Genomic DNA, 26,149 nt, shown 5'->3' on the forward strand with positions numbered 1-26,149 from the left:
GAAGTGCTGAGCACACAGACCACAACCAGCAACTGGAGAGTCGCAACTGCTTTTTATTTCGTCCTTTCTTGTTTTTTTTCTACCCTCGCAGTTGATTCTTTTCGCTTCTCCGCTCTTGCCTTTTTTGGTTTCTCCTCGTATCAATTCAAAAAATGCTGTCCATATCACGCTCAAGCCAAAAGAAAGAAGAGAGGCACTCAGGCACAGGAACAAACACTTGAATACTTGCTAGGGGTCGGCATATCCTATCCCATCGTACAAAACCTGGAACACTTTCGTCCCGTCCTCACTCCCTGATCCTACAGATCCTCCATCTGCGATACAACCTCCTTCTGCCAAGTTTAAATCTCATACTCGGCATTAAAAAGATTCCATAGCCCCTTTTTATTCTTCTTCGCCTTGTCACTCATACCATTCTCTTCACGATCCTCTTGCGCTGCATCATCGACGATGTTCTTTCTCGGCGATGAGATGTCAACTCTGCTCTTAGCTGGCGAACCTTTAGTCGGTGAAATAGACATGGAGGGACCTTGAGGGTGTTGGGCCAGCGAACGAATACTTTTCGATGGACTCAGTGAGCGAGCATGGGATGTCGAGGGTGCGGCGGTGGGTGGAAGGGGTATGGCTATGCGGTTGGAAGGAGAGATGAAGAGGGACTTTTCGCACACAGCAATGTTAGCATATAGAGCGCGAGACGGACAACGAAGATGCGGAAGGAGGAAAGCAAAAAAAGCAATAGTGTAGTGAAATGAATTGTGCATACAGCGAATGTAAGCCTCAAGGACCCCAAAGCAAATCTTTGCGCACCTGAGATTGTTGCTGTTGCTCTTGCTCCAGCTGTGGCGAAGTGGCAGCAGTAGCAGCAGTAGAAGACTCAATACCCAACCCCCTCTCACTGGCCTTTCTTCTCAACGACTCATCCGCAACACCATTCCCACTTTCCCCTCTTCTCACGGATTCACCAAGGAAGCCTGCCGTGAGTCCCTTTTTGGAGTTTGAGCTGCTGCGCCGGCTGTCCAGACTCTTGTTAAGTGTCTTTGCTGCTTCGCTGAGATCGCTCGGTTTCTTCATGCGTATGCTGCCTCTAGCATCAACGGATGAACTGGCGACGGTGCTCTTGCCTAGACCAGGTGTGCTGGGAGCACCGGGCTTGTCTTCGGAAGCATGTACTAGATACCATGTCAGTCCGTCAGAGAGGTCGAAAGGGTTGTCGTTCATCTCATCCAGGGAAGCGGCGTCAACGCTGGTTGAACCAATACTGCGTCCATCGAACGATGCGGCTGGTTTCGATAAGTCAACGACACGCTCTTCGATTTTTGATATGCGAGCGACGAGCCATTCACGACGGTTGAGAACCATGCCTTCACGTTCACGCAGGAAGTGATGTGGAGCATTGATGTTGAATGCGGCCCACGCGCCGGTGCGCTGACCTTTGGTTGGCAAGAACAAGGCAAGGTCTCCTTCCTTAAAGTCTCTAACCGCAATCTTGGCAGCTGATTCGGCCTGCAAGCGCGTATTCTTCTCCTTGTATCCACGTGCCTCCTTCTGCCATTTGCGAGCCGTGTACTCGAAATCGCGGAGGCGTTTACCAATGGCCTCGCTGAAAATATCGGTGCTGAAGAGTGATATGTGATTTATGTAGTCAGCATACTGCGACTCTTCCTCAGCTGCATTGCTAGCCTCGGTCCAGTGCAGGAAGGCGAGCGACGAAGCATCATCAGAAGCCGCAGACGTCTTACGTGTCGGAGGTGGTGATGACATCGATATCGCGCGAGTGAGACTTGAAGTCGGGTCGAAAGTGGTGCTGGCGGTGACCTTCGAAGCCCGCTCGATGATCATGTTGCCATCTTTGTGGGCAACGACAAAGCCTAGAGCTTCAAGTAGACGCAGAAGACGTGCATTTTGAGCATACAGGCGTTGCGCGATCTCCTTTGCCCGAGTACCACGCTGTTTGAGTTGTTCTTCCACAGAGGCTGCTGTGGATCTCGCATCATTGAACTGCTTCTGTACCCTCATGATCTCCACATCGAGACCGGCGGCATGGGTCTGAGCATCCGAGAGCTGTTCCGAGAGTTGAATGACTCTACCTTCTTCCTCTGAGACACGCTGGCGAAGTACATCTGCGCCAGTCTCTCCGTCGGCGAACTTTGAGCGAAGCTTGCGCAACTGCTCGCGTTCGTCTTCGAGGCACTTTGCTAGCGACTCGGCATGCGCTTTTTCTGCCTCCATCTCGTCTTGTAAGCGAATGAGCTCGGTTTCGTTGACAGCCTGCTTTGCTTTGGCAGTCTTGAGTTCAATTCTTTGAGTGTTGCCTTGTGACCGGAGCGAATCTGATTCGGACCTTGCGAGTGCGATGGCGTCACTCAACTCTCTAGCATGATCCGTTGACTTCTGTGCGAGGCCTTCTAAAGCAGTAACCAGATCTACAAATTTCTCGGGAGGCGAAGATTCTGGTGAAAGATGCTTGTGAGTGTTTTTGAGAACTCGGACGTTTTCCGATTCGTACTGCTGTTGCTCTTCATGGTTCTTCTCGAGAGCTTGAAGTTGCTCCTTCAATCTTTGGTTCTCTTCCTGCTGTTTCTTCAAAGAGGATTTGGTATCTTCGAGATCGGCGTGATGCCTCGACTGAGCTTCCTCCGCCGTTTGCTTGATCTTCTCAATTTCGGCTTCCAGCGTTTTGGCCCTAGCATCGATACCAGAAACCTCTTGATCACGACTACCCAACAATCTGTCGATCTCGTCCTCGAGCTCTTCGATCCTGTGGCGTGCTTGGTCAAGGTCTTGCTCTAAGACCCTGCGTTCATCCGCAAACTCTCTTTGCTGAGCTTCCATGTTCTGCATGATATCCTTTTTGGTCGAGACAGCTTCTTCAATCTCGCGCTGGCCATCGGCATCCTTCTGCTTTCTGGTTTCGGCGTCTTTTGCGAGATTCGAGTTTTGCTCCTTGGCAGCGTGAAGTTCGGCTTCGAGCGACACTATGCGTTTTGCAAGTCTACCTTCTTCTGCGGCCAGACTCGAGGACGGACGTCTCGAGCTAGTAGTCTGCCTGACTGTTCCCTCCGAGGGTCTGGGTGAAGGCGGAGTTGGGCTGACCATGTCGGAAATCAGTTCGATCGACGGTTTGAAACTATCGCCCGTCGTGACGCGGTTCATGTGGGCGTGGCGGTGAAGGATGTCTTCCAGCTTTCGCACTCGGCTTTTCTGTCCTCTGATCTCTTCTTCTAGCTTGCTGTTTGCTTCTCTGAGGACCTTGTACTCGTCCTCACCACGAAGCATGAGAGATGTAGTCCCAAAAGCAGCTTCGTGCATGCTTCCATTCTTGAATGTTTTGGCGTGCTTGATCTGCTTCTTGGTAGGACGATCGAGATCCTTCAGTGCAGTTGAAAGGGTCTGTACGGTAGAGCTGGGAAACTCAAGGTCAGTCAATATCTGAATGTAGTCTTGCAAAGACTGTCTCTCGACGACAGGCCACTCGAGGTCATCTGCCTGGAGATTGACTTCGACACTCAGAGGTTTTCCTTCGAAAGCTTCAGTTTTGACGACATCATCAACGGACTTCAGCCATTTAGTCCGACGACGCTCTTCCTCTTCCTGATAAGTAGCCATCTCTTCGGCGAGTGTAGCGGAGTCGGACTTCATCTTGTCAGCCCATTCGCGACGACGCACAGCTTCGATCATGAGAGAGCCATAGACGAATGGGAGCTTAGACAGGACGTTGAGTGTGTCAAAGACATGCTCGTCACTCTGCGATATACTCAGAGTCTTGAGGTTCGAATGAACTTGAGCCAAGCGAGACTCGATGTTGGAGAGAGTCTGCATGTGATGTAGGAAGTTTCGAGCAGCGCCGTTACGTTGCTGGACTGTCTGACGAACCAATGAATTGAGTTCGAGGCATAAACCATCTAGACTAGGCAGATAGTTTCTAGTATGCAGCAGAGCCATTTTGGAAGCCCTGGCAGCACTCTGGGCGTTGTTCGGCAAGGATCTTACATGTTCCAAGTCGTTGGACATTTTGTTTACAATGATATCGACCTCTTCGAGGAGCTTAGATGGCTCATCTGTATTGTCGATGCGACTAAGATGAACGGTCTGAACAGCTTCAAGGAGAGCATCGCCATCTTTCGCCGTTGTGTCAAGAGACTGCTGGATGTTGTGGACTCTTTGTGCAAAGTTGGTCATGATATTCTGGGCCGATGAGGCGGCCTGTTTGACGTGTTCGACTTGAACGAAGTGTTGCAGAGTGACAGTAGACTCGTATCCGAACTGGTGCAAGGGTACAACAGTCTGAGATTGGATGTATCGAGCAAAGTCTTGGTTGGCTGGGATGTGGTGTAGAATTTCAAGGTCTCTTTCCCAGCTGTCGACGTGTGCTTCCTGCTGCTTAAGCAATCTATCAAGCCACTCTTCCTCCTGGTGGTATTTCTGCTCTGTAGAACGAACGTGGAGCTGCAGGCTCGTGACGGCGACGTTGACACTCTGCTCGATGATGGCTTGCTCTTGATGATGTCGCTGTGTGCTGTCGACTGAGTCGGCATACTGATCGCGCAGAGTTCTTGCCCAGTCGAGACGGCGACGGAACAGATCGTGCCATGACGGGAGCTGGTCGTGATTGGCGATCGAGTCGGGAGCCGTGTCAGGGTTCAGAGGAGACGGGTCCGGGATGAGCGAGAGGTTTGTGTTGGTGGGAGAGAAGGAACTGGAGTCGAAGACGTAGAGCTCGGACTCGGTGAGCAGTGTCTGAGGTCTCACGGCCTTGCCCTTTGCGGTCAGCAAGACCTGTTTGTTTACGGGGATGTGAGCGGTGTGGTGGACCCAGGCGCGGAGAGCGTCGAGGTTGTTGATCTTAGTCGGCTCGGCGACGATTTTGTTGCCCGAGTGCGCGACATAGATTATTAATGACATGCCCGCCAGAAACTCTTCTTCCCCTCGCTGTCTCTAGGCATGCGATAAGAATGTTGGCCGATGACACTGAGCAGCTTCAGGAAGACGCGACTGACAACTGACTGACGTCCAAGGGTCCATGTCTTGCCAAAAAGTCTGGGGTCACGCCAAACATGTCCCGTGCTGTCATCATGCACCAACATTGTGACCTCAAGTTCACTTGGCCATACCGACATATGTTATCATGTGTTGTAGCACATTTCGGTTGAGAACAACATCATTGCGAGAACACTTTCCGTGTATCATGTCTATAAAGCCCCAGCCATTAGAGTTATCCTCTACCGATGCAAACCCCCAATAACCAATCTATGCATGAATTTTTATCCTAGGTACATCGCCTACCTAGTTCAATCCCCTCCCTCTTCGGAAATAATCATAACTCGTGTCTTCCTGGTCGCTTTCGCCAGGCGTGTGAATCTCTCCCAGACGCAGAGGTCCGTATCCTCCAGGTGTCGGGGCTGGCACTCCCTCTCTCGACATAGGTGCTGCTCTCGACAAGAGATGTTCGTGATCAGCATGGCGACCGGCATTACCGATGTCCATCGAGCGTACACTACTAGCCGGGCTTTGATCACGAAGTGCTCCAGGTGTCTTGTGGTAGCCTTGAGGGTAGGTCGTGCCCATCTCGTCACCTGTTCGAGTGGCTGCAGAGTCACCCGATCCTCTGCGACTGTCATAACCCGTCATGACCGTGCCATCTTGTGTCATCAGTGTTCCGTGCGATCCTCTGCGCACTAAATCTTGAGGTTTGCCGTAGAGCTCTCCCTCTCCTCCGGCCACATCCCTGAACTCTGGGCGGTTCTTATAGAACTCAAAGTCCATCTGGTTCTCGGACACAAACTCGAATGGTGCCGGTGCCTCGCCTCTTGCTGTCTTACCAGGCTCGTCGTGCGACATCGAATCCATATACATGTCCGAGTAGCCAGCCATGGGGATATCGACCTCTGCCGTACGGCCAGAATAGATGGTCGGCAGCAGATGTCTCGATTTTGCCGAGACCATGGGGGTGATGAGGGGCTTGTAAAGTACGGGGTGTCCAAAGCGAACGCCGACACGGTCTGTACGCTTGCTCTTCAACTCGGCTGCGTTCTCAGTGTCCGCTGCAGTCACTCCAGTCGTGTAGAAGGTCAGCTTGTTATCAAAGTGGCTTGCGCACCACCACTTGAAAGCCAACATGAGAACGGGTAGAGGTGCAATAGCACAGACCTTGGGCAGCCACTCGGTGTAGCCAAAAGTGGTGTTACCAACGCAGACCAAAGCCACCAGAGCATCAGACAGGATGGTGAGGAAAATGTATCGATTGAACAGGACCTTCCAGAATTGACCCCCAGACTCCGTCTTGGTGATGAAGACGTACAGAAGCAGATACTTCTTCAAGTACGAATCGACCCAGAAGTAGAAAGCCGCAACAGGTAGCACCAAGGGCTGAATGTAGGCGAAACATAAAGCGACCGTCGAGTAGAACAAAAAGTAGTTGTAGTATCCAGCGTAATCGAACTTTGGCGGCGCACTTAGTTCGATCAGCTCTCGGGGAGTAGGGTGTAAGAAGTGACGAGAGAACGATCCCCAGGCAAGGTTGACAAATTGAGCAAGATCGACAGCGGCACCGAGATTGCGTTGGAGAAGCCAGGTAATCCAGTAGGTCGAGACACCGTTGAGCGCTGTCATACCCTTTTGCAGCAGTTGGCCATCTTTGATAGCAGACCATGCGTCCTCTTGTTCACTGCTTTTAACGACGGCAAAGATAAAACTCGAAATGGCAGCGAAGAGCGAGAACAGGAACAAGTTGTTAAACACGAAGAAAGTGTAGAGCTTGTGCATGACGTGACGTTCTCTGCTGGTCTTGGACAAGTCACCCGCATTGTTGCTCAATCTTCGGAAGATGACGGGCAGGAAGTAGTAGAAAAGAGACGTCAAGGCGGGTGCCAACACACCCTGAACGACAGCCCACGTCTTGGGATTGCGTTTCAACTCGGTTCCAAAGGCATCCCAGAATCTGCCCAGATTGGCCAAGTTGGATAGGAAGATGGCGATGAAGGCGTTAGGGACAACCCAAACAACAGTCAAAACAGCAACCCAGATGTTGTTGACGAAGGTATGCCAGTTTCTTTGTTTGCTTGTCATTGGCAAGTTCTTCCAGATGAGATCATGAGGCCTAGGGGCGAGACGAATCGAAGTCTTTTGAGGACCCTTCTTGCGTGTCTTGTATGCGACGGTATGAGCATCGGCAATGGACTCATAACTAGCGAATCCATAGGACATGGCGTTTCTCTTGTCAATAGATTCTCTGACCTCCTTGATCTGCATTTCGAGCTCCTTGATGCGGGCAGTCAAGTATTCGATAGCATCGACTTTCTGGCCCTTGCGATAGGTCTGGTCGGCCTTGTTCACGGAGCATGTGGGTCGTTTTGCTGGTAGTTTATTAGGATTGGACAGATACTTGGCAAGCACCGACTCGAGATTTCTGACGGTCTCATTGTGCTCGTCGATGAGTTCTGGCAGATCCTTAACGTTGCGTGCAATGGCTGTACGCGGGTTTGAGCCGGTGTCCTTGGCTTCTGTAACAATCTTGACAAGTCCCTCGTCGGTTCTCAGACCTCTAGGAATCTCGGTGATGAGAAGGGTACGAGAGTGTAGACTCTTCTGGTACTCGGGACTGTCAAAGTAAGCTCTGCGCAGGCGAGCAACGCTCTTGTAGTTGCGCCAGAGGAAAAAGGCGATGGTGAAATTGGCGAACCAGGCGAGCAGGACGTAGCCCCACAGATAACGGCCTTGAACGCCCTGGGACGTCAACTGGATGAAGAAGTTCTGCGTGTCGGTGGAGCCGATGGAGCTGCGGTGTTCGTACAGATTGATGGGGACAAGGATGGCCAGGCCGACGATAGTGATGCAGGTAAAAATGTTTCGACACATGTTTGCGAAGCGTAGGAATATGGTGGCGTCGAGTCCGACCTTGTCGACCAATTCCAACTCTTTTGTCTTTATCACGGGTGCGATCCAATCGAGGACACCCTTCCCGACCGGCGGTGGGGCGTGTTTGGAATCCGCATGTCGTGAGCGGGGAGCGTAGACGACACTGTTGTACGGGCGAGCGAAACAGAACAGGCAGGCGATCAAGGCAGAGCCACCGATTGAAGTGCCCAAGGCAGACCAGAAGGCCGTTTTCTCGATCTGCAGAGGAGACAGTCAGCCACACACGAACCCTAGCCATACATGTGAGCGAGCACTTGCCGACTGAGCAAAGGGATCCAACAGCAGATCAACAAAGTCATCAAGCTTGTCGCGGGCGAGCAGATTGGCTGCTCTTGCCGGCAGGTCCATGGCGACCGGTCGCGCTTAGCGGTATAAGGCTGAGATATAGATGTGCACTGCTGGCCAAACGCAGGTGGCTTGCAGCATCAAAACAGCAGCGAGTGTGTGCAGGAGAAAAATGGACCCGTAGTCGAGAGGCGGGCGTATGCTGCTTAAGGCCGCCGCGAGTCTGAAACGATTGAAGACAGTGCTGCGACGAGTAGGACAAAGAAGTTCAGACACTCAACACTTTGTGATGTGCGCGTGTGACAGCGGAGAGTTTGGTACAAAAAGACAAGTCAGAACCAGGAACAGGAAACAGAAAACACAATCCCAAGGCACCAGGGCTGCCAGCGAGGTCATCACTCGTTCCAGATCTTCAAGACCCTTCCCTTCACTCCACGGTCCATGACGAACCCCAAAAATGTTGCTGCCCACCATTCATCATTTCATCTGACGCGCGGTTCTCTAGCGGCCCGTGTTATCAGCCACTCCCGCTTCGTTATCCGACACGCGCCGTATAACATCTGTCCTTGACTTTGCTGCTGCAACATGCTTTTGTGAAAACGTGTACCTGGAAACCCTGCGGCTTAATTTCCACTGCAACTAGGTTAGGCTGTGTCTCATGCTCATTCGCTCGCTCATGAACCATGTGTACCATGACAGCCATACACTTCAACAGATCGTATAGATACTCATCTGTTCGATAGCAACATCACATTTGTTTTGTATCTACATCCATACCCCCAGCTTCCCAAGACTTCATCGGCTTCTATAAAAAGAAACACTCCCCAACATCCAGCAACCGTACAACGAAACAAGAGCTCTTCGGCCAAACCATGCGTCTCTTTCAGGTCTTTCTAGCCGTCGGGGCGTCCCCATGAGTTCCGCATGGCTTGAAGCCTGTTGAAAAGTCTCGAGAAAGGGATCCTCCTTCCTTCTTTGTCTATCCTTTTGTCGCTTTTCAGCCCTTGGCGTGCATATAGGCGTTTTCGTGCTTGCCGATTGGCTCGGAGCAAAAGATTTCTTTCTTGTTGTCAAAGAAGAAAAGAACACCACACGCGACCGACGCATGCGAGCAGTTCAAATCAGCCGTTTCTTTTGCATGCAAGGCACCAGGGGAATTCACAACATCACTGCATTTCTTCTTTTCCTTGACTCATCTCTTTGTTGACATTTCTGCGTCAATTGTCTTCATTGCTGCTGGGCACGAGCGCTTGACACTTTGAAAAGATCGCTCATGCGTGTCATCGTGCATGCCTGCACCCAAACGGTGCTGTGTGGCTGTGTCGGGAAGAAAGAAGAAGAAAGATCGGTGCGTTCATCGACAGGAACAGCCGGATACTTGACCATCCGTGCTTGAAGATCACTTCAGCTTGCCATGACAGCATCAAAAGTAGCTATAAAAGTGCACAATGTAGTTGACATATCAACACTGTCCAGAGAGAGATCGTAAAGTCTTGGAATCTCGTCAAAATCATTGAGTCAAATTGTCTGAATACCCATGGTCCTATCTCCTCGAGACCCGATAGCTTCATCGTTCGGGACCTGAGTGTCGATGCGACCTGTGTATACCTCGTGCTTCTCTCATATCTGCGACGTGAGATGATCCAATTGCTCGTGCTATCAATCATCATCATCATCATCATCATCATCATCATCGTCCTCAGCATTATCAGCATCATCCTCCGAATCCTGCTCGGGAGTGTCCTCCCAAGGATGCTCGACCTGATACAACCATATGTAATTGGCGAGCTCGGTGTCAGACTTGACGACTCTACTGAAGAGCAAAGGTTCCTCCTCGAGAATCTCTTGCAGACGAGCAGCGATGTTCAGTTTCAACATCTGGCGCATTTGCTCATCAATCTCGATTTCTTTGGGCGAGTTCCAGAAGACCATGCGAGTCAGCTTGAGTAGCGAGTTGGTGGCCAAAGGAGACTGCACCTCGGTTTTGCGGTAGATGAGTTGCTGGAGATTGGTAAGATCGAATTTGTGAGCGATGTTCCAGAGCATGCTTGCTGTTTCTGCAGCTTCGTCGAACTGGGCAGCACTCTTGACGTTTTCGAGGTAAGGGTAGGCGCCTTGGACCAAACGAGGAGTGTAATCGGCTGTTGTAAGCCATGATACAAAAGACTCAAATGCTGCTGGATTGAGTTTCTTGAAGATCTCGTTACGGATCTCGAAGCCATTGTTGTTGTCGCCGGTGATGTACTTCATGATCAAAGGATACTTCTGAATAACGGCTCGATCCAGGATGAAGAGTTTGTTCTCGTCGCCAACGTAGACGTTGACCTTCAGAGGGCTGCGAACGGGTCAGTAAGGGGGCCATGATAGTGAATTAAGGGGACTCACTCTTTGACAGGCTCTACAACTTTCAATTCCTCAGGGGATGGTTCGCCGTTGCCCTTCTTCGTCATAACCAGTTGGAGCTGCTTTTTTGTGACATAGTCTTCTGGAATCTTGTGCTTCTTCCCGCTCGGCTTCCATGGAGTGGCAGCCGGTTTAGAAGCTGATTTAGAAACTGGCTTTCTGGTGGGAGTGAAGGTTGATGGATGAGGAAGATCGACGTCGCTGTCGTCGTCTTCACCGAAGGGAAGGGAGAAACCAACTTTGGATGATGCTTTGATTTTCTTGGCGGGTGTTGAGCTGGGAGTGGGTAGACCAGGACGTTTGAATGCTGAGGAGTACGGGCGTTTCTTAGTGATCGGAGTGACGAGGTCGTTACCGTAGCCATTATGCTTGTGTGGCTTGACATCGCTGTCATCGTCGTCACTCAAAACGATAGGCTCATCTTCGGACGCCAGATTCATGGCTGCTTGCTTGCTCCAGACCAACTTGTGGTAATAGTCCAGGTTCCTGTACTCAAGAGCCTCTTGGAAGGCCTTTCTGCGCTCGCCGCCGAATATCTCAGGTTCGCAGGGATCGAAGCCAGCCAGTTCGTCGCGATTGCGCCATACGAACTCGTGTCGTCTGAGAATCAGTACGGGTAGAGCTTGCTTGCTTGGCCTGGGCTCAATCAAGCCGTCAGGTACAGAGTGATCGGGGAAGACGAAGCATGGCCATTCGTGACCTTCGAACTTGGTAGTGCGAGTGCTCTCGATGACCTCGTCAAAAGGTGCCATGGCTGTGTATAGTAGTGGTAGAAGGTAGGAGTAGACAGCAATTACAGATGAAGACGGAGTGGTGAGTAGAGGGGAGAGAGAGGATGATTGCGCGAGGACTCATATACTACCTGATTGACTGAGTAAGATGAATCAAGAGGCAGGTGAAGCCAAATCCAGGTGAACTCATTGGAGTGAGGAGTAATTGGAAGGTGAACGGACTTGACCTTGAAGCGAGGAGGGTTTGAATGTTCACTGCAAAGGAAAAGCGACTTGATCTCTCTGGACTCTGCATGAAGACTGATTACATTGTGCATTTCGATGGTATAGATGGGCAGGAAGCGTCGATGGGGAGTGGCTCGGTCGAAGTTGACGGTCACGTAGCCGAACGCGAAGCAGCGAGACTGACGGCCAGGGATAGTGACAGATGGTTTACGAAGCGACACTTCCAATACAGCAAGGCAAGACTTGAAGTCAGTTGTGCGTTCCGACCGGAGCACTCAAGCAGAGAATTGGTGAAGAAGGGAGAAGAAGAAGAAGGAGCGGTGGGTTTCAGCAAAGTTGGAGACGGCACGGGCTCCGGCGAGACAAGCAGCGGTGACGGAGCAGTCGAGGCTCCCGAATAGCTGAATAGACAGCAACAAACAAACAACCTCTGTTGCGACTTTTCTTTCTGCGACGAACATCCTCAGTTCCGATAGACTTGACCCACACCAACCACGCAGACATGGCCCACAACTTCGCACCCTACCAAAGCAGTCCTCCCGAGTCAACACGCGCTCTCTCACCACCCCTCCGCACATCGACCTCGTCACCTCGTCCTCAACAAGTCAGCCGCGCCCAATCAAGCATCGAAGATCCATGGGCTGCGTCCCGTGTCTCTCAACTACCCTCGCCCTCGGCCTACGATGACCTCGAAGCCGCCGACACAACCCAATCCTCACGCTTACGAGGAGATGGCTACTATGTCTTTGAAACGAGCTTGGGGATTCGCATGGACATAGAGGCTTGTCTGCCATATTTACTGCTACCACCTGCTGGAGGTGTCGCCATGTTGATCTTTGAGAGGAAGAGCGATTACGTACGGTATGCACATGCCCACGCTACGACAGGTGGAATTGGAGCTTGAGAGCAGTGTGCTGATACATACCCTTAGATTCCACGCCTGGCAGTCGAGTCTGGTCTTTGCTGCCTTGTTCGTCTTGCATCTGCTGCTTTCCTGGTCGCGTTTCTTGTCCTGGTTGCTTTTCATCGGCGACCTTGGCTTGATTGTGCTCCTTGTCTTCAGAGCATATAGGGATGGTGAGATGGCCTACACTGCTTACTACTATCTCTTGTGCTGATCCTTACAACTAGCCGAGACTCTTGACCGATTCGAGCTTCCCTTCTTCGGCCGTCTGGCTAGCACCTACGTCGACCGCGAATAGCCTGCCTCCACCCCAGACCGACTCTTTCCATGAACATATCCTCCTCTACAGCTTGTTATGAACGATACCCCGACTTCTGCATACGCCGCATCCTCTTCTTTTCTTGTCTACTCTCCAGCTTCGTACAAATGAGCCCTACCGTCATTTAATGCCATACTTTTCTTGCAATCCTTAGCTTCGAAATTACCCGAGCTACATCACCTTACACTTGTCTGGATTCACATCCTGATATCCTCACGGCGAGAACTCGGCCAGACAGACATGGACTAAAGACGCTGCTTTGCGTCTTATACTCAACCCCGATCATTATTCAACCGAGGCGAAGAAAGCCTCTTCGCGGCACTCACAATCAAGTAGAAGTGTCAACGTAAGCAAAACTGGACGTGTAGACAGACTCATGTAGACAAACACACATTTGGGAACAAATGCACTCTTGTGTGTATTACTCTGTACGAATCTTGCTGTATACCTACCCTTGCACCACTCAAAAGAAACACGACCCTCTCAACCCTGCTTTTGTATTTCATCTCGTCTCTCTACCTCATCCTCTGCAATCACACTTGTTTTCTCTACATACCATGCCCAATGGTAGCAGTACGATGTCTCTCATCCATATCCCCCACAATCTCTTGTCCATCCTTGACAACCACATTACCCTCTTGAGGCGCACGACCGCCAAGATGCAACGTGAGACTCTCTTCTTGTCCAGTGGGGCTTCGAATGGTGATGTCTTGCTGGCCGGTTTGCACGCTGGTATCTGTCATTTGGGGTTTGGCTCGAGACGCTTCGTGCTGAGCAGCAGTATCTTGGTGAGTAGAGGCGGTGGTGCCTTGGACGGTTTCCGAGACAGTCTCAGAGACGTAGTTGACGGCATTGTTGACGGATTGGCTGAGTTTGGAGACGATGCTGTCGTCGGGCTGTTCGGTGCTGCTAGATTTGGGGGCTGTAGATGTGTTTTCAAATTCCTCGACGTCGCGCTTGAGTCCTGTTGGTTCCCTGGTATCTTGAGTGGCGGTTTGACCTGGAATAGGCACTTCGGACGAGCGTTCAGCCATCGCAGGAACAACGTCCGTCTCGCCGTCGGCAGGTTGCTCGCCGTGCTTTACCGAGTCGGCTAGCGCTGCTTCGAAGTCAGGTTGAATGGCTGTTGCACGCTCCATGGTCGCTTGTGACAGCTTGGGATCAGGTGTGTCGCCGATGTGACCAATGGCTTGAGCGGGAAGACCAGAGAGCATGGTCTTCTCGTCGTCAACGGCTGAAGATGAAGAGGCAGGGGCAGCACCCTCGGTGTTTGCTGCAGCCACCTTCTCCATCTCCTGGGCGCCCTCGGCAAGCGAAGGAGGAAGTTTGTCGGTGGGTACTGACAAGTCTCCGTGATCGTTGATCTGGAAGATGGTAAATGTAGTACCGATGGACAGACTTGATACCCCTGACGGAGCAGCAGGAACGGCGGCAGACTCAGCAGCAGGTTTTCTTCTTGCAGGACCTCTAGCACGGCCCTTGCGAGCATCAGCGAGAGGGGCCTTTTCCTCAACAGGTGCCTCGGCAGGCTCTTCGTGCTTGGGAGGAGCTTGAGGGCCAGAACCTAGACGTGCGTTCAAGTTCTCAAGGAAGCCAGCCTTGAGTGCGGCGAACTTGTTGTTTGCTGGTCTTGCAGGAACTGCAGGCTTGGCTTTGACGGCTGGAGGCGACATGCCCCTGTCGGTCGACGCACCATCTTGTGTTTGAGCGCTCTCCGTCTTTGCAGGTCTGGCTGGGACCTGAGGCTTGGGTCGCTCGGGAATCACAGGAGCTTGGTTACCGGCTGGTCTTGCGGCAACCTGTGGCTTAGCACTCTCCTCCGGTTCGGGGGTTGACACCTCAGAGAGCTTCGAAGAGCGGATGGGACGCTGAGGAATAACAGGTGACTTGATTTCAGCAGGACTTGACACATCCTCGTCTTCCATCTGTGGCGTTTCAACAGTGGTCTCAAGCTGCAGACTGTCAGGTGAGTCTTCCCAGATATCTCTGCTGGGGAAACGGTTCTTGTAAGCAGGGCGGCTCATATCGTCGGCAACACCAGGCTTGAAACCGGTCTTGGCCATCCTTTTAGCTTCTGCCGATAGGAAGTCGGCACGATCTTCAGGGTTATTACCCTCCTTTCGTGCCTGTTCCTTCTGCGGAGGCTCGAAAGTAGCAGAACTTGTGAGATCTTCGGGCTCCTGGGGACCAGAGACCTCAGTCTGGTACTGCAGACTCTCGGGAGTATCCTCCCAGATATCTTGGCTAGGGAAGTGGTGACGAGCCAGATCGGGACGCTTGAGCTTGTCGGCGACAGTCAGAGGCGGCTGGGGCTTGTCGTCGTCTTCAGGGAAGAGAGGCTCATATTCCTCAATCTCTTCGAGTGGCGTGCCAGTACCAGAAGGATGAGCCTCACGAGACTTGAATCTTGCCAATTCACCTCCACTGCTAGTTCTGAGCTTCTCACCGCTGCGTCTGCGGGTTGGACCAGTGGCTGAGGAATCCGAGGCATATGCATCGTAGTAATCGTTGCCCTTTCTCTCCTTGGAAGGCGAGACAGCGGGCTGCCAGTAGACGGCTTCAGGGTTGTTCTTGGCGACTTCATCAGAGGCCAAGATGGGAATGCCGTCACCATCTTCGACGACCCAACCACCACGCTCAGCGGTATTCCCTCCCTCTGGGCCAAGATCCACAGTGGGAGGATCGTAACCGCCACCGTGAATCTTGCTGTGACGATGGGCTGGGGGGTCAATGTGAATGACCTCGTCCTCGGCCTCGCTTTCTAGAGCATTGTCGTTCTGCGCAAGCTCTTTCTGAGTGAATGACTCTTTTCTCAGGGGAGACTCAACTGCGGGTGGGGCACCACTCGAAGGGCGCTTGCTCAGACTTGACAATGGCTTGGGTGAGTTCATACGGGAGGTGTAAGCTTCGGAAGCCATGAAGCCAATTGACTCGTCTGGGGTGCCAATGGCAGCAGGAGAGGAGCCTGTACATGACTAAGTCAGCTTGACCAGTCACTCAGACTCAGTAAAAGGATAGCTTACCCATGCCAAGGCCGCGACCAGAGTTCTGGTGGACCAGCTTGTTGAGGTCGTCACTGCTCAGAGCCCAGTCGCCGGGAGCGTGACCAGGATCATAAGGACGATGTTCCTTGACGAGCTCTTCGGGGTGTTTGGCATACCACGCCTTCTCGAATTGATCCGTGGGATCCACGCGATGGCCGTGCATACCGTAGCTACCGGGGGGACCATGGAAGTCCTGGCGCGAACTACGCTTGCGATGGTGGTTACGAGGTGCGGCATCATTGAAGGCAATACTCGGTGTACCAGCCTTTGACGGAGTCGGAGTAGGGGCCTGAACGTCACCAGCGTACTTCAACATGGGCACCTGGAGACCAATCTCGGGAATGCCGTGTTCGTCCTCCTCGGTTGGCTCATGAGACAAGGACAGGTTGGAGCGGCTGAAACTCGCCTTTGCCCTCAAAGGATGTACGGCGTCCCCAGGCGAACCAATTCCATGGGATGCAGCCTGACTAGAGTCGGTACGGGTCACAGTCTGGATTCTAGATTTGGCAGTCGATTGGGGCACAGATGCCGTAGGAGCATGCATAGGCAAGTCCGGAGAAATGTTTCTGTGCTGTGCAGCAGCAGCTTGTTCTTCCTCCTGGAGGTTGGCATATTCACTGCCTTCCTGGCCGATCGAGGGAAGGCTGACACTTGGGGGACGAGGAGGGAGGTCCTGGGCCGAAAGATTCTTCTGATTGTACATCTTGCCAATGGCGTTGGGACTCGGAGCAGGCATGTCGTTCAGAGGGGAACGGGTGTACTCTCCTCTCATGGGAGAGACAGATCTGTCGTTACGACGCTGAGGACGAGGAGGAATTACTGGAGCATTCATGGTCGGATCCGGAGCTCTCTCCTGGGTGCGAGCTGGACGCGGAGGCACCTTTGGTTGTTCGGCGCTCATATTGGGATCAGGTGAGACGATAAGAAAATGTTGGACGCAAGGAGAAACTGCAATAACTCATCAGTCCTGCTGGCCTTGCGACCCGAGTCTCTGTGCTAAAGGGGGTGTGGGCATAGATAGATAGGTACTACAAAAAGATGCACACGTCTCATTGGCCCACTGAACAGTGCCCTTCTCAGCAGCAGCAGATGCTCGCCAATGAGACTGTCTGCCACGCTGTATCCGGCCATGTGCGATAAGCCAATGCATGCATGCAAACTTACCACGCTGGAATCAGTAGGCCCGAGTATGGTCGCTATCGACTTCTCAAGACCGAGGTACGGGGTATGGGTATGGGATAAAACGTGTGTGCTGTTGCTGTCACAGAGCAGGAACAATTGGGATGACTCGGAAAGAACACAAAGACTAGTGAGACGAGGACAGTAGGAGAAAACAGGTCCAAGTTGGTGACGAAAGTCTGAAGAGACAACCTGAACTGGCCCCCGATCGGAATCGACGCTAAAGGCGTGACGAAGGCCCATTAGCTACACCCGCCATGTCATTGGCCGCCCGCATGGTCACGGTACAGAGGCATGCCTGAGATAATTCCACTTGCAAATATCCCTCATCGTCTCTACAAAGCCCATGCCGTCTTATCTCTGGCTTACAAGCATACAAACACCTGCTTGACAACACGTTGCCAGGCAGGCAGCCCGACATGGAAACGCTCAGATGCCGTTCTGGCTCAGGCTGGCTGGCTGGTTGCTCATGATGCGCTTCCTCGGAACATCCAAGCCACAGTGCCACACCTGCCGTCCCCGCGGTCACAATACAATTCGAGAAGACGGGACCTTGGAAGTTGGAGCCCCTCCATTCAGGTACATGTTCGCTAAACAGGTTCCTGGTGTCATGCTTATAAACTTGCCCTTTCGACCGTCACTTGGTGCCTAACATGTCACGGCATCATCTGAGTTCATGACAGTCTGAGAAACTCTCGTATGCCCATCTTCGATCGCTGGGTGGTATGACCGTGGAACCATGACCTTTTCCCCCATCTGCAATGCGCCACGCACTGCTGTCGTAAGCACTCTTCTCATGCTGTTACTTGGCAGCTACTTGACTGTATCACTTGATGTCCTTAGCGCTTGTGCATACCACCTGCAATTTGTACATGTTGACGATCTCAGCCAAGCAGACCTGCTATCACCACAGATGCAGTGAGCACTCCCATGTTAATTAGATATCTTCGTTAAAGGCAGTCTTCGTATAAATACACCTGATCTCTCTGTCGAGGCGATCTTTTGCTGCATGCTCGACACATCTCTTCCAGGTGCATAGCAGCACCAGTGCTGTTTTGCGACCGATTTTCTTGGGTGGCTGTGCCATCTCCGATTCCCATCTTTACGTATTCGCAAAATGATGCTAGTCTGTAAAGAGACACACTAGACAATCATTTGAGCGACACCATGACCACCCAAAGTCTTGCTTCCAACGAAACCTTGGCCCTTAACACCAGCCAATGCGTAGAAGAGTGCTGTGATAAGCAGGACGATGGCGGCGACGATGAGACTGGTGGTTTTGACGGCGAGCGAGATCCATTGGATGACACTCATGGCAAGGTAGATTGCGGCGCGCATGTAGTTGGTCTCGAATCGGCGGATGAATGTATCAAAAGTGGACGAGGTCGGGCAGACGCGCAGGAGGAGAGGCACTTCGACAAAGAGGATGATGAACGAGCAGATACTAGGCATCATGTCAGCGCGGGTGAGCATCACACGTCTGGCTGCTACTCACAGGCATATCACGGCGAACAGGATGACCCAGTGGAAGAGGAAGATGTTGCCAATGCCGAGACCGAAGCACAGCACCATGCTGATAATACCAGCCCTGTTGTATTTGATTAGTGAATGCGATCGCTGTTCATGCTGCGTGGTGGATGCTACCATTGACCGTATATACCTATTCGCGAGTCAGCGCGTCTGTCTGGCGGTGTGATTTATGTATACGACTCACTGAAGTTACGCGACCGGAGCTCTTCTGCGATAGTCATCTTGTCAGTCTAGCAAATGCTGAAGCTGGCGGGCTTTGTATTGTCGCGACGGCGGAATTTGTATTGCAAAGCTGATAGTGAAGCTGTCTTGTTCGGAATAGGTGCTGAATGGCTCGGACCAGGCTAGTAGCGTTTGGACGGTGACGAGAGTCTTGTAAGTTTGATTTGGGTGTCGTGCAGCGTCAAGTTCACAGAGATAGGGTCAAGGACCTGATGGATGGAGGAAGAAGGTCTTGTATTGAGGAGAGCGAAATGCAGTTGCCTACGAAGAATGAGAGCAGGGCGGTTGTGATGCGCGTCGCGCAACAGCAGGAACGACCGGCGTCAAGACCGACAGCTTTCCCCGACCGACCTGCTGCCAAAAACAGACCACTTTCAGGGTCCCGCTAAAGTCTGATCTTCGTGTCTCATGTTTGAAAGTGCACTGCCATCTATACCACAAAACACCAAAGACACTGCACTGCTCATTTCGCTACCGAGTTCCACAGGGTCGGCATGTGCCCTGTTGGTCTCAGCGCAGAATGTATTGTCACGTAGATGGTGCTACGGTCTCATCAGTGGACGCGATATCTTGAAAGGTCGAGAGTCGTAGAGATCGTTGGCCTGATATTTTATAACTATCGGCTCATCAATTGGAGTTCCCTCCTTCGCCCGTCGGCCACATGGCCTGCTGTGCATAAAGAAGATCGGGGTTATTACATGACACAGGTGCATCTTCTCGCTCCTCCTGTTTCTCCCATCATACTGGCTAAACCGCTTATGCGGCAGCGTAGACGAGTCTGAAGATGTCGTTGAAGACGTAGTAGCTGCCGGCACCGTCGGGCAGGAGCTGGAACGACTGGGTGTAGCTCATGGGTCTCTGCTCCTCGTCGACCTACGAAGTGGGGTGGTCAGTCTTTGCGAGTGTGTAATCGCAGCCTGCGGTCAACGTACAAGGAGTCTTCCGGCAACAAGGACCAAGATACCACCAGCGTCGTTGGAGGGCTGAGCGTCCAAGCTGGAGACCTCGTGCTGGACCTTCTCGAAAGGCAGGTTCTGTGTGATTGCTCAGTCTCTCTCTTCTGTATGCTCAAGGACCAGGATTTGCGACACATACGACGAGCTTCTCGGTGATGCCAGCGGCGCCTTGAACTGGCGAGTTCTCGAAGGTGAGCATGGAGTGGTCCTTCTGTGTGTTCCAAATATATCAGGACATGCTCTTCTCTCTTGGAAATCATAGTTGGTGGTGGTTCCGTACGTAGAGGGCACCGAGTGCGGGGCGGTTCTCATCGAAAGTCTTGTAGTAGAACTGAGTGAACTGCTCTGTAGGTCGCATTAGACTCGAGGCGGCGCAACACAAAGCTCAGGGTCGGTAATACCAGCGATGTTCTGGAAGTCTGTTCAAGGTCTGCGTCAGCCATAGTCTTTGTTGCGCGTGTAGGCCCAAGGCGCTTAGGAGCAGGAGGAGGGGGAGGCTCGCTGTCCGAGAACACTCGAGAATAGCGCAGACTTACCGGACATGTTGGCGGATTGTGATGTGAGGTGTATAGCAAAGGATGAGAGTAACAAGAAATAAAAGTATGCGGCTTGTGGAAGCTTTCGACCTGTAGCAGAGCGTCGTCGACTCTTGTGTTGTTGGTGGGGCTGTCAGAGCCTCGGCGAATTCCGTCACCCTATATAAGGCCCAACCAGCTTTTCCCTTTTTCATTTCTTCACGACTGCGCCAAACATCAACAATCGCTGCTGTCATCGGTTACAGGCACCGTGACAGCAGCTGTATCGACGCTGTAAGTCTGCTTCTCTCATCACGTCCCGCACATGCTCTCTATGATGAACACCACAAACGATAACTTATGACTTTCCATGGGCCCTCCTTCGGGACGCAAACCCATGGAGCCTCAAGACCAATGGACTTCAAACACCCACTTGAGGTTTCGTGATTGTCAACAAAGCTCAACAGCCTGATTCACAGCACAACATTCGCCTCTTCAATCATTGTTACTTGAATTTCACAACATCGACTAACATTGTAAAGTGTACAGGCATCATCATTGCAATCATAGGGATATAAATCTAGCTAGCCTTTTAATCATAATGCAAGCTCATTGCTGCCTTCCCATGTTTATGCACCAACCGACTGGAAAGACTTGACTGTGTCCTTGATGGAGTCGTGAAGTGACTTGAACTGAATGCCGAGGACCTCCTTGGTTCTGCTGTTGTCGTAGCTGTAGACGCCATCCTTGGGGTAGTCACCACCAGGAGTGCTGTCGGAAGGCAAGTCCTTGGTCTGAGGGTACTCTTTCTTGATGATTTGGGCAATCTCCTTGTTGGAGAAATAGCCAGCAGTTACGAAGAAGCGTTTGTTCTTGGCTGCGTCGACCTCAATCGCCTTGACGTGAGAGAGTGCAAGATCGCGGACGTCAACCCACAAGAAAGTGCCAGTCTCAGGGATCTCATCCTTGGCCTTGCCCTGGTAGATGTCTCTGATGCGCTGGTTGCTGGTGTTCAACGACTCGAGCGAGTTCAGGTAGTGGACGATGGGACCAAGGACAAGAGGAGGGTTGATGGTTGAGAGGGTGAAGTTGGGCTTCTCCTTCTCAACAAAGTCCCAGGACGCCTTTTCGGCAAATGTCTTGCTAGCACGGTATCCTGCAGGAGGGCTCTGAAGAGCTTCTTCGTGGGTAATGGGGTTCCAGTCGGCCTCGGTGTACTTATGGCCAGGCCAGTTGCCCTTGCTGGGGTTGACGATGGAGGCAAAGCTGGAAGTGATGACAACATGCTTGACCGATGGTGCACTCTTTTTGATCGACTTCAGGATACCGGTGGTTCCGATAACAGCAGGGTCGAGAAGTTCCTGGAACGCAGTTAGTAAACCGCACGAAAGCGTTTCACATCGGTACAGGACCATGGCCGTTGCAGCTAGAGGGTAGCATGCATTGACACGCATATGGTCCTTGTGACCGAGTTCGAAGGGGAGAAAGATGTGACTGACCTTTTGAATGTCTGTAACATTGAAGTGGAAGGGAGAAGCGGTGTGGATGACGGCCTCGAAGGGAGGGTCCGAGATGACGGCCTTGTCGAAAGCGCCGTCTTGTGCAATATCCTCGACAATGGCGAACGAAAGCTGCTTCTCAGAAGCATCAGGGTGGGCCTCCTTGATCTTGTTGGCCTTCTCCTGCGAGCGGACAGTCGTCACAACCGAGTGGCCATGCTCAAGCAGGATGTCCAGAACATGGGCGGCGATGAAGCCGGAGCCTCCAGTCAAAAGTACGCGGGTCATTGTGGTTTTGCTGTATGTGTGTAGGTGTTCAGACTTGGGAAAGATGACGGTTGAGGGAGGGGCAATGTTGAATTAAATACCAGCCGTCGATGATAGCATATTACCTCTTACCTTAGCCTGATGGCATCGTCTGCTTATTGCCTATCTCCGCTATAACTCCAGAAGCTTTCCATCACATCATCGGTCACTACAAGATCTTGTAGACTCCAGTCGGAGCCCAATGGCACTTTATGGTTCGAGTATTTGTCAGGAAGAGTGATACTCCCGTCCTGACAGGCTGATGGGATGCTCAGCTCCAACGATATATCGTGTTCGTAGAGAGACAAGGGTGAGGGGAGTGGGGCAAGATACCCCGAGGTCGCGGCTGCCCCAATTCGAATGACATCAGGGTCGCCAAGCATGGGATTCTTCTCGCCGAAGACGCAGAGTCTCCGATTCTACCATACAACGATCCGAACAATCTTATCGTAACTCTACGACCATGCCTGATGATCGCTATCATTCCTCAAGACAGAGATCACGCTCGCCGGATCGCTCGAGACGAGTCCGTGACCATAATCAGAAGCGACGACGGAGTCGCTCCCCTGCCCCAATCCAGCTGCCACTGAACGCGCGTGCCCTTGTCAAACATGACTTGAAGGGTTTCAAGAGACTATTCGCTCTCTATCTTGACATTCAGAAGCAGATCGACATAGATGAATTGGACGAGACCGAGATCAAAGGTAGGTGGAAGTCGTTCTTGGGCAAGTGGTAAGTGGTTCAACCTATCCATTGTACCAACAATGCAGTCTTTTGACACCCAACAGGAACCGCGCAGAACTAGCAGAAGGTTGGTATGACCCTGTGACCAAGGAGAAGGCAGATCGTGCTACCTCTGGGGCCAAAACGTCACGCCACAGTCCACCATCAGCCGTACAACCAAAACAAGACCATCACCAGCACGAGCACGAGCACGAGCAAGTAGTGGCTGCTGGCCAGCCATTCGCAGACCATGACGACAGTGAAGACGAGTATGCGCCGTCGCTGCCGACTAACCTAAGCCGCGTTGGACCTACAGTACCATCCATCCAAGATCTGCAATACAGGAACGGTACGCTCACGCCTTGACCATGTGCACATATGCCACTTAGGGCTTACACTCTATAGAACTTGCCGAGGAAGACGAAACTGCACGCCGACAAGACTTGCGCTTCGACCGGAAGATGGATCGGAAACTGCAAAAAGAGCGCTTAGAAGAACTCAACCCACGCGCTGAGCCAGGCTCTCGGGAACGCCAACTCGAAAAGAAGCGTGAGAAGGCTGGTGCGAATCGTGCTTTTCGCGAAGAAAAGTCTCCTGGAGCTGAAGAAGTTGGCGAGAGCCAGCTGATCGGTGGCGAGGACGGCATCAAGGCTCATCTTCAAGCCACCCAGCGCAAAAAGTCGGAACGTGAATTGAGAAAGGAGGAAATCCTTCGCGCTCGTGAGGCCGAACGTGAGGAGCGACTTGCACACCACAGAGCCAAAGAAGACAAGACCATGGAAATGCTAAAGAGTCTTGCCAGACAACGTTACGGCTAACGTTTTCCCACTGTCCTAGGAGAACCCACTTGACCCAACTGCAGTCTGATGTCTGATCGCTATCTCTACAATCACACTCTCATCCGCTAATCAAAGCACTCCTCTTTGTGGAAACTCTGAGAAGCTCCAGAACGTTGAATCGCTGAGAAAATTATGTCCCGCTACAGGGTTGTACGCAAGCAATGGCAAGTAAAACCAACAGCCATGTGATGGGCCAAGAGCATAAAGTGTAGATCCTTTGCCGCTCTGCATATTGATGCAACATCTCGACCAATTAATCGTCTTCTCTAAGCGCTTCGCGCTTGTCGATGCACCCTTATCTGTGTCTGAACTTGCTACGGAAATGAGAACTATCGATTGTGATGCGGCAAAGAATTGATCACGTTCCAGGCTCTGTTGAAGAGAGGTTGTGTCGCACGAATCCCTGATTGACTCTGGAGCGGACCTTGTGAGCATCGACATGCTCTCCACCACTGGATTTGCAACAACCACCCTGGGTTGGTAGAAGTCCTCGTGGTATATTATACAGCCTACACTCGGCCCGCCGTCGGTCGGCTCGGAAGCACAAAATATAAGATGACCTGCCTGGTCTTATGTACAGATGCACTCCATCATTAAATCTGCACGGCATCACATCGAGTACTTCATACCACCAGCGTACCTGCAGAGCGATGAGTGTGTTGCTTGACGTTGCGGACAATCATGAGTTCTGGTCACAGACGAACTTTACTCAAAATCCAGACTTTCCTTCGGATACAGAGTATATCGGACCTCAATCTATCGAACCTCAGATCGACGACTTCGTTGAGATCGCGGAGTGGGATGTGCAAGACACAGCCGCTAGTGAGGATTCCCCTGGGTCATCTCCAATCTACAATGGTCCACGCTTGTTACCAAAGATCAGGGAGCAAGATCGCTTTCTTGCACCAATGCCGTCTTCGAAGCACGAAGCCAACGGAGGTCATCAGTCGTCTAATTCACCACTAGCTCGATATACGGATCCCAGCAAGACCATTGCATCGTTTTGTTCGGCCACCGATGGACTGTATGACTCTTTCACCCAACAGGTGTTTACTCAAGAACAGTTCCGGGATGTCACCCTTCCTCTCAATTCTTCCGAGCTTGCCCCATCGAACCCTTTGCCGCATACGCCCGAAGACCACAGCAACTATGTTCCCTTGATCTATGGGTCAAGTGTCGGCCTGCTTCACGATCAACTTGATAATTCTTACTTAAGCTATGATGGACAAGATTTGCCCTCCTTTGCATCCTACAAAGATTTTCGAGACTCACCTCTTGCAAACAAGTCTCGCACGACTATGCCGCTCGTGGAAACAAGTCGTCCCAGCATGTATCCCTCTGCGCGCCCGAGGGCCATGCATGCCTTGGCTCAAACCGCTTTGCCAAGCTTATCCCAGATAACAACATCAATTAACACGGGTCCGAGTCAGTATTCGTATACCATATCAACCAAGAAGACAACTCTACTACGATACCTGGGTCTGCTCAATCCTGCCCCGAACAAAATGAAGCGGATTGGGGACCTACCCAGCAATAAGATCTGGTTCTTTGACGTGCGTAATGTACGCTGTTGGTCTAGTTTCAAACTAGAAACAATGCTGGGTGTACCAGAGTTACGATCTTTGCTTCTTCGAGAAGTACTATGTGATGAGCTCCCAACACCTCCTCCCGTCACCTACAAGCCGGCCACAGAGCAGCATTTGCGTCTCGCATATCGTGACTATTATGGAGTCAAGTTGAATGCGGCCTTGAAGTCATCAATGACTCAACCGGCCCTGCAAATGTACAGTCGTCACGGAGGTGCCTCTCTGACGACTCCAGATTTTACATCTTGCACTAGTCATGAGCTCAGTCCTGCTGGGAACAATCGTGTTGTCGGATTGATACTGCCTAATTTACAGTGGAAGACCGAGATGCGAGTTGGCGATTCGAACGAGAGAATAAAGTATTTACACGGTTTAGCACGCCTGCAGCACTTGCTGCGTGAGAACAACTGCCGCTATGGCTTCATCATCACAGAGATTGAACTGGTGTGCGTACGATACGGTGGCAACGATACAATCTACGACGCCGAGCGCGAACAAGCCCAGACAAAGTTCTCTTCTTCCCACGTTACATCCTCACATCACATCCCCATATTCGGATTTTTCGAAGTCACGGACAGCATACCTTTGAGGGACAACAATACAAACCCTTATGGCCCTCTGACCATGACAGCTGGATTGGCACTCTGGTATCTGCACATGCAAGCTCAAGATCAAGCGCTTCCAGGACATGAGCACTGGCAAATACAAGTCGGGACTTCTGCTGCCATGACGAGGCACAAATACGTGCCCACGGACCCGTGGGTGCCGAAACATAGCAAGGTACAAGGACGAGTGACGACGAGATTGAGAGGCTGGGTGATGGCTGAAGATAAAGTCTGTCAAAGGTTGGAGGCTCGGTAGAAAAGACGCACGTTTACGGACAGGATGAAATCTAAAGTTGTATAGGGACTTTTGCTCTCAATGAGTGCTGCCGGTGATTGACGAGGGGATTGTACATGGAGATTCTAT

At 51.8% G+C, this 26,149-nt stretch overlaps 11 protein-coding genes across 11 annotated transcripts; 4 read left to right on the top strand and 7 right to left on the bottom strand.

Annotated features, from left to right (window-relative positions):
• Positions 1–777: 777 nt before the first annotated feature.
• Positions 778–4,902, bottom strand: M436DRAFT_85777 (uncharacterized protein; the record flags this gene model as incomplete). The annotated part of the gene is made up of 1 exon (XM_013567900.1): positions 778–4,902. The coding sequence occupies one exon, from the start codon at positions 4,900–4,902 to the stop codon at positions 778–780; it is 4,125 nt and encodes a 1,374-aa protein (XP_013423354.1).
• Positions 4,903–5,283: 381 nt separating this feature from the next.
• Positions 5,284–8,262, bottom strand: M436DRAFT_67544 (DUF221-domain-containing protein; the record flags this gene model as incomplete). Its single annotated transcript, XM_013567863.1, has 2 exons — positions 5,284–8,112; positions 8,155–8,262. 2 exons carry the CDS (start codon positions 8,260–8,262, stop codon positions 5,284–5,286), a joined length of 2,937 nt encoding a protein of 978 aa, XP_013423317.1.
• Positions 8,263–9,837: 1,575 nt separating this feature from the next.
• Positions 9,838–10,149, top strand: M436DRAFT_56718 (uncharacterized protein; the record flags this gene model as incomplete). Its single annotated transcript, XM_013567800.1, has 2 exons — positions 9,838–9,937; positions 10,019–10,149. The coding sequence occupies 2 exons, from the start codon at positions 9,838–9,840 to the stop codon at positions 10,147–10,149; spliced, it is 231 nt and encodes a 76-aa protein (XP_013423254.1).
• A 431-nt stretch (positions 10,150–10,580) lies between these two features.
• M436DRAFT_56780 (uncharacterized protein) lies at positions 10,581–11,354 on the bottom strand (the record flags this gene model as incomplete). Its single annotated transcript, XM_013567810.1, has 1 exon — positions 10,581–11,354. The coding sequence occupies one exon, from the start codon at positions 11,352–11,354 to the stop codon at positions 10,581–10,583; it is 774 nt and encodes a 257-aa protein (XP_013423264.1).
• Positions 11,355–12,060: 706 nt separating this feature from the next.
• On the top strand, positions 12,061–12,760 carry M436DRAFT_56802 (uncharacterized protein; the record flags this gene model as incomplete). The annotated part of the gene is made up of 3 exons (XM_013567814.1): positions 12,061–12,419; positions 12,490–12,635; positions 12,690–12,760. 3 exons carry the CDS (start codon positions 12,061–12,063, stop codon positions 12,758–12,760), a joined length of 576 nt encoding a protein of 191 aa, XP_013423268.1.
• A 569-nt stretch (positions 12,761–13,329) lies between these two features.
• M436DRAFT_85781 (uncharacterized protein) lies at positions 13,330–16,726 on the bottom strand (the record flags this gene model as incomplete). The annotated part of the gene is made up of 2 exons (XM_013567901.1): positions 13,330–15,746; positions 15,805–16,726. 2 exons carry the CDS (start codon positions 16,724–16,726, stop codon positions 13,330–13,332), a joined length of 3,339 nt encoding a protein of 1,112 aa, XP_013423355.1.
• Positions 16,727–18,147: 1,421 nt separating this feature from the next.
• M436DRAFT_56848 (uncharacterized protein) lies at positions 18,148–18,755 on the bottom strand (the record flags this gene model as incomplete). The annotated part of the gene is made up of 4 exons (XM_013567824.1): positions 18,148–18,448; positions 18,500–18,592; positions 18,649–18,664; positions 18,719–18,755. 4 exons carry the CDS (start codon positions 18,753–18,755, stop codon positions 18,148–18,150), a joined length of 447 nt encoding a protein of 148 aa, XP_013423278.1.
• Positions 18,756–19,512: 757 nt separating this feature from the next.
• On the bottom strand, positions 19,513–20,255 carry M436DRAFT_85783 (putative nuclear transport factor NTF-2; the record flags this gene model as incomplete). Its single annotated transcript, XM_013567902.1, has 6 exons — positions 19,513–19,629; positions 19,689–19,790; positions 19,852–19,923; positions 19,993–20,057; positions 20,114–20,131; positions 20,249–20,255. The coding sequence occupies 6 exons, from the start codon at positions 20,253–20,255 to the stop codon at positions 19,513–19,515; spliced, it is 381 nt and encodes a 126-aa protein (XP_013423356.1).
• Positions 20,256–20,856: 601 nt separating this feature from the next.
• Positions 20,857–22,014, bottom strand: M436DRAFT_56837 (NAD(P)-binding protein; the record flags this gene model as incomplete). The annotated part of the gene is made up of 2 exons (XM_013567821.1): positions 20,857–21,588; positions 21,727–22,014. 2 exons carry the CDS (start codon positions 22,012–22,014, stop codon positions 20,857–20,859), a joined length of 1,020 nt encoding a protein of 339 aa, XP_013423275.1.
• A 481-nt stretch (positions 22,015–22,495) lies between these two features.
• Positions 22,496–23,573, top strand: M436DRAFT_85785 (uncharacterized protein; the record flags this gene model as incomplete). Its single annotated transcript, XM_013567903.1, has 3 exons — positions 22,496–22,764; positions 22,821–23,104; positions 23,161–23,573. The coding sequence occupies 3 exons, from the start codon at positions 22,496–22,498 to the stop codon at positions 23,571–23,573; spliced, it is 966 nt and encodes a 321-aa protein (XP_013423357.1).
• A 1,349-nt stretch (positions 23,574–24,922) lies between these two features.
• On the top strand, positions 24,923–26,041 carry M436DRAFT_57054 (uncharacterized protein; the record flags this gene model as incomplete). Its single annotated transcript, XM_013567849.1, has 1 exon — positions 24,923–26,041. One exon carries the CDS (start codon positions 24,923–24,925, stop codon positions 26,039–26,041), a length of 1,119 nt encoding a protein of 372 aa, XP_013423303.1.
• Positions 26,042–26,149: the final 108 nt, after the last annotated feature.

This window comes from Aureobasidium namibiae, assembly GCF_000721765.1.
Source record: "Aureobasidium namibiae CBS 147.97 unplaced genomic scaffold scaffold_22, whole genome shotgun sequence".
In the NCBI taxonomy this organism is placed as follows: domain Eukaryota; kingdom Fungi; phylum Ascomycota; class Dothideomycetes; order Dothideales; family Saccotheciaceae; genus Aureobasidium; species Aureobasidium namibiae.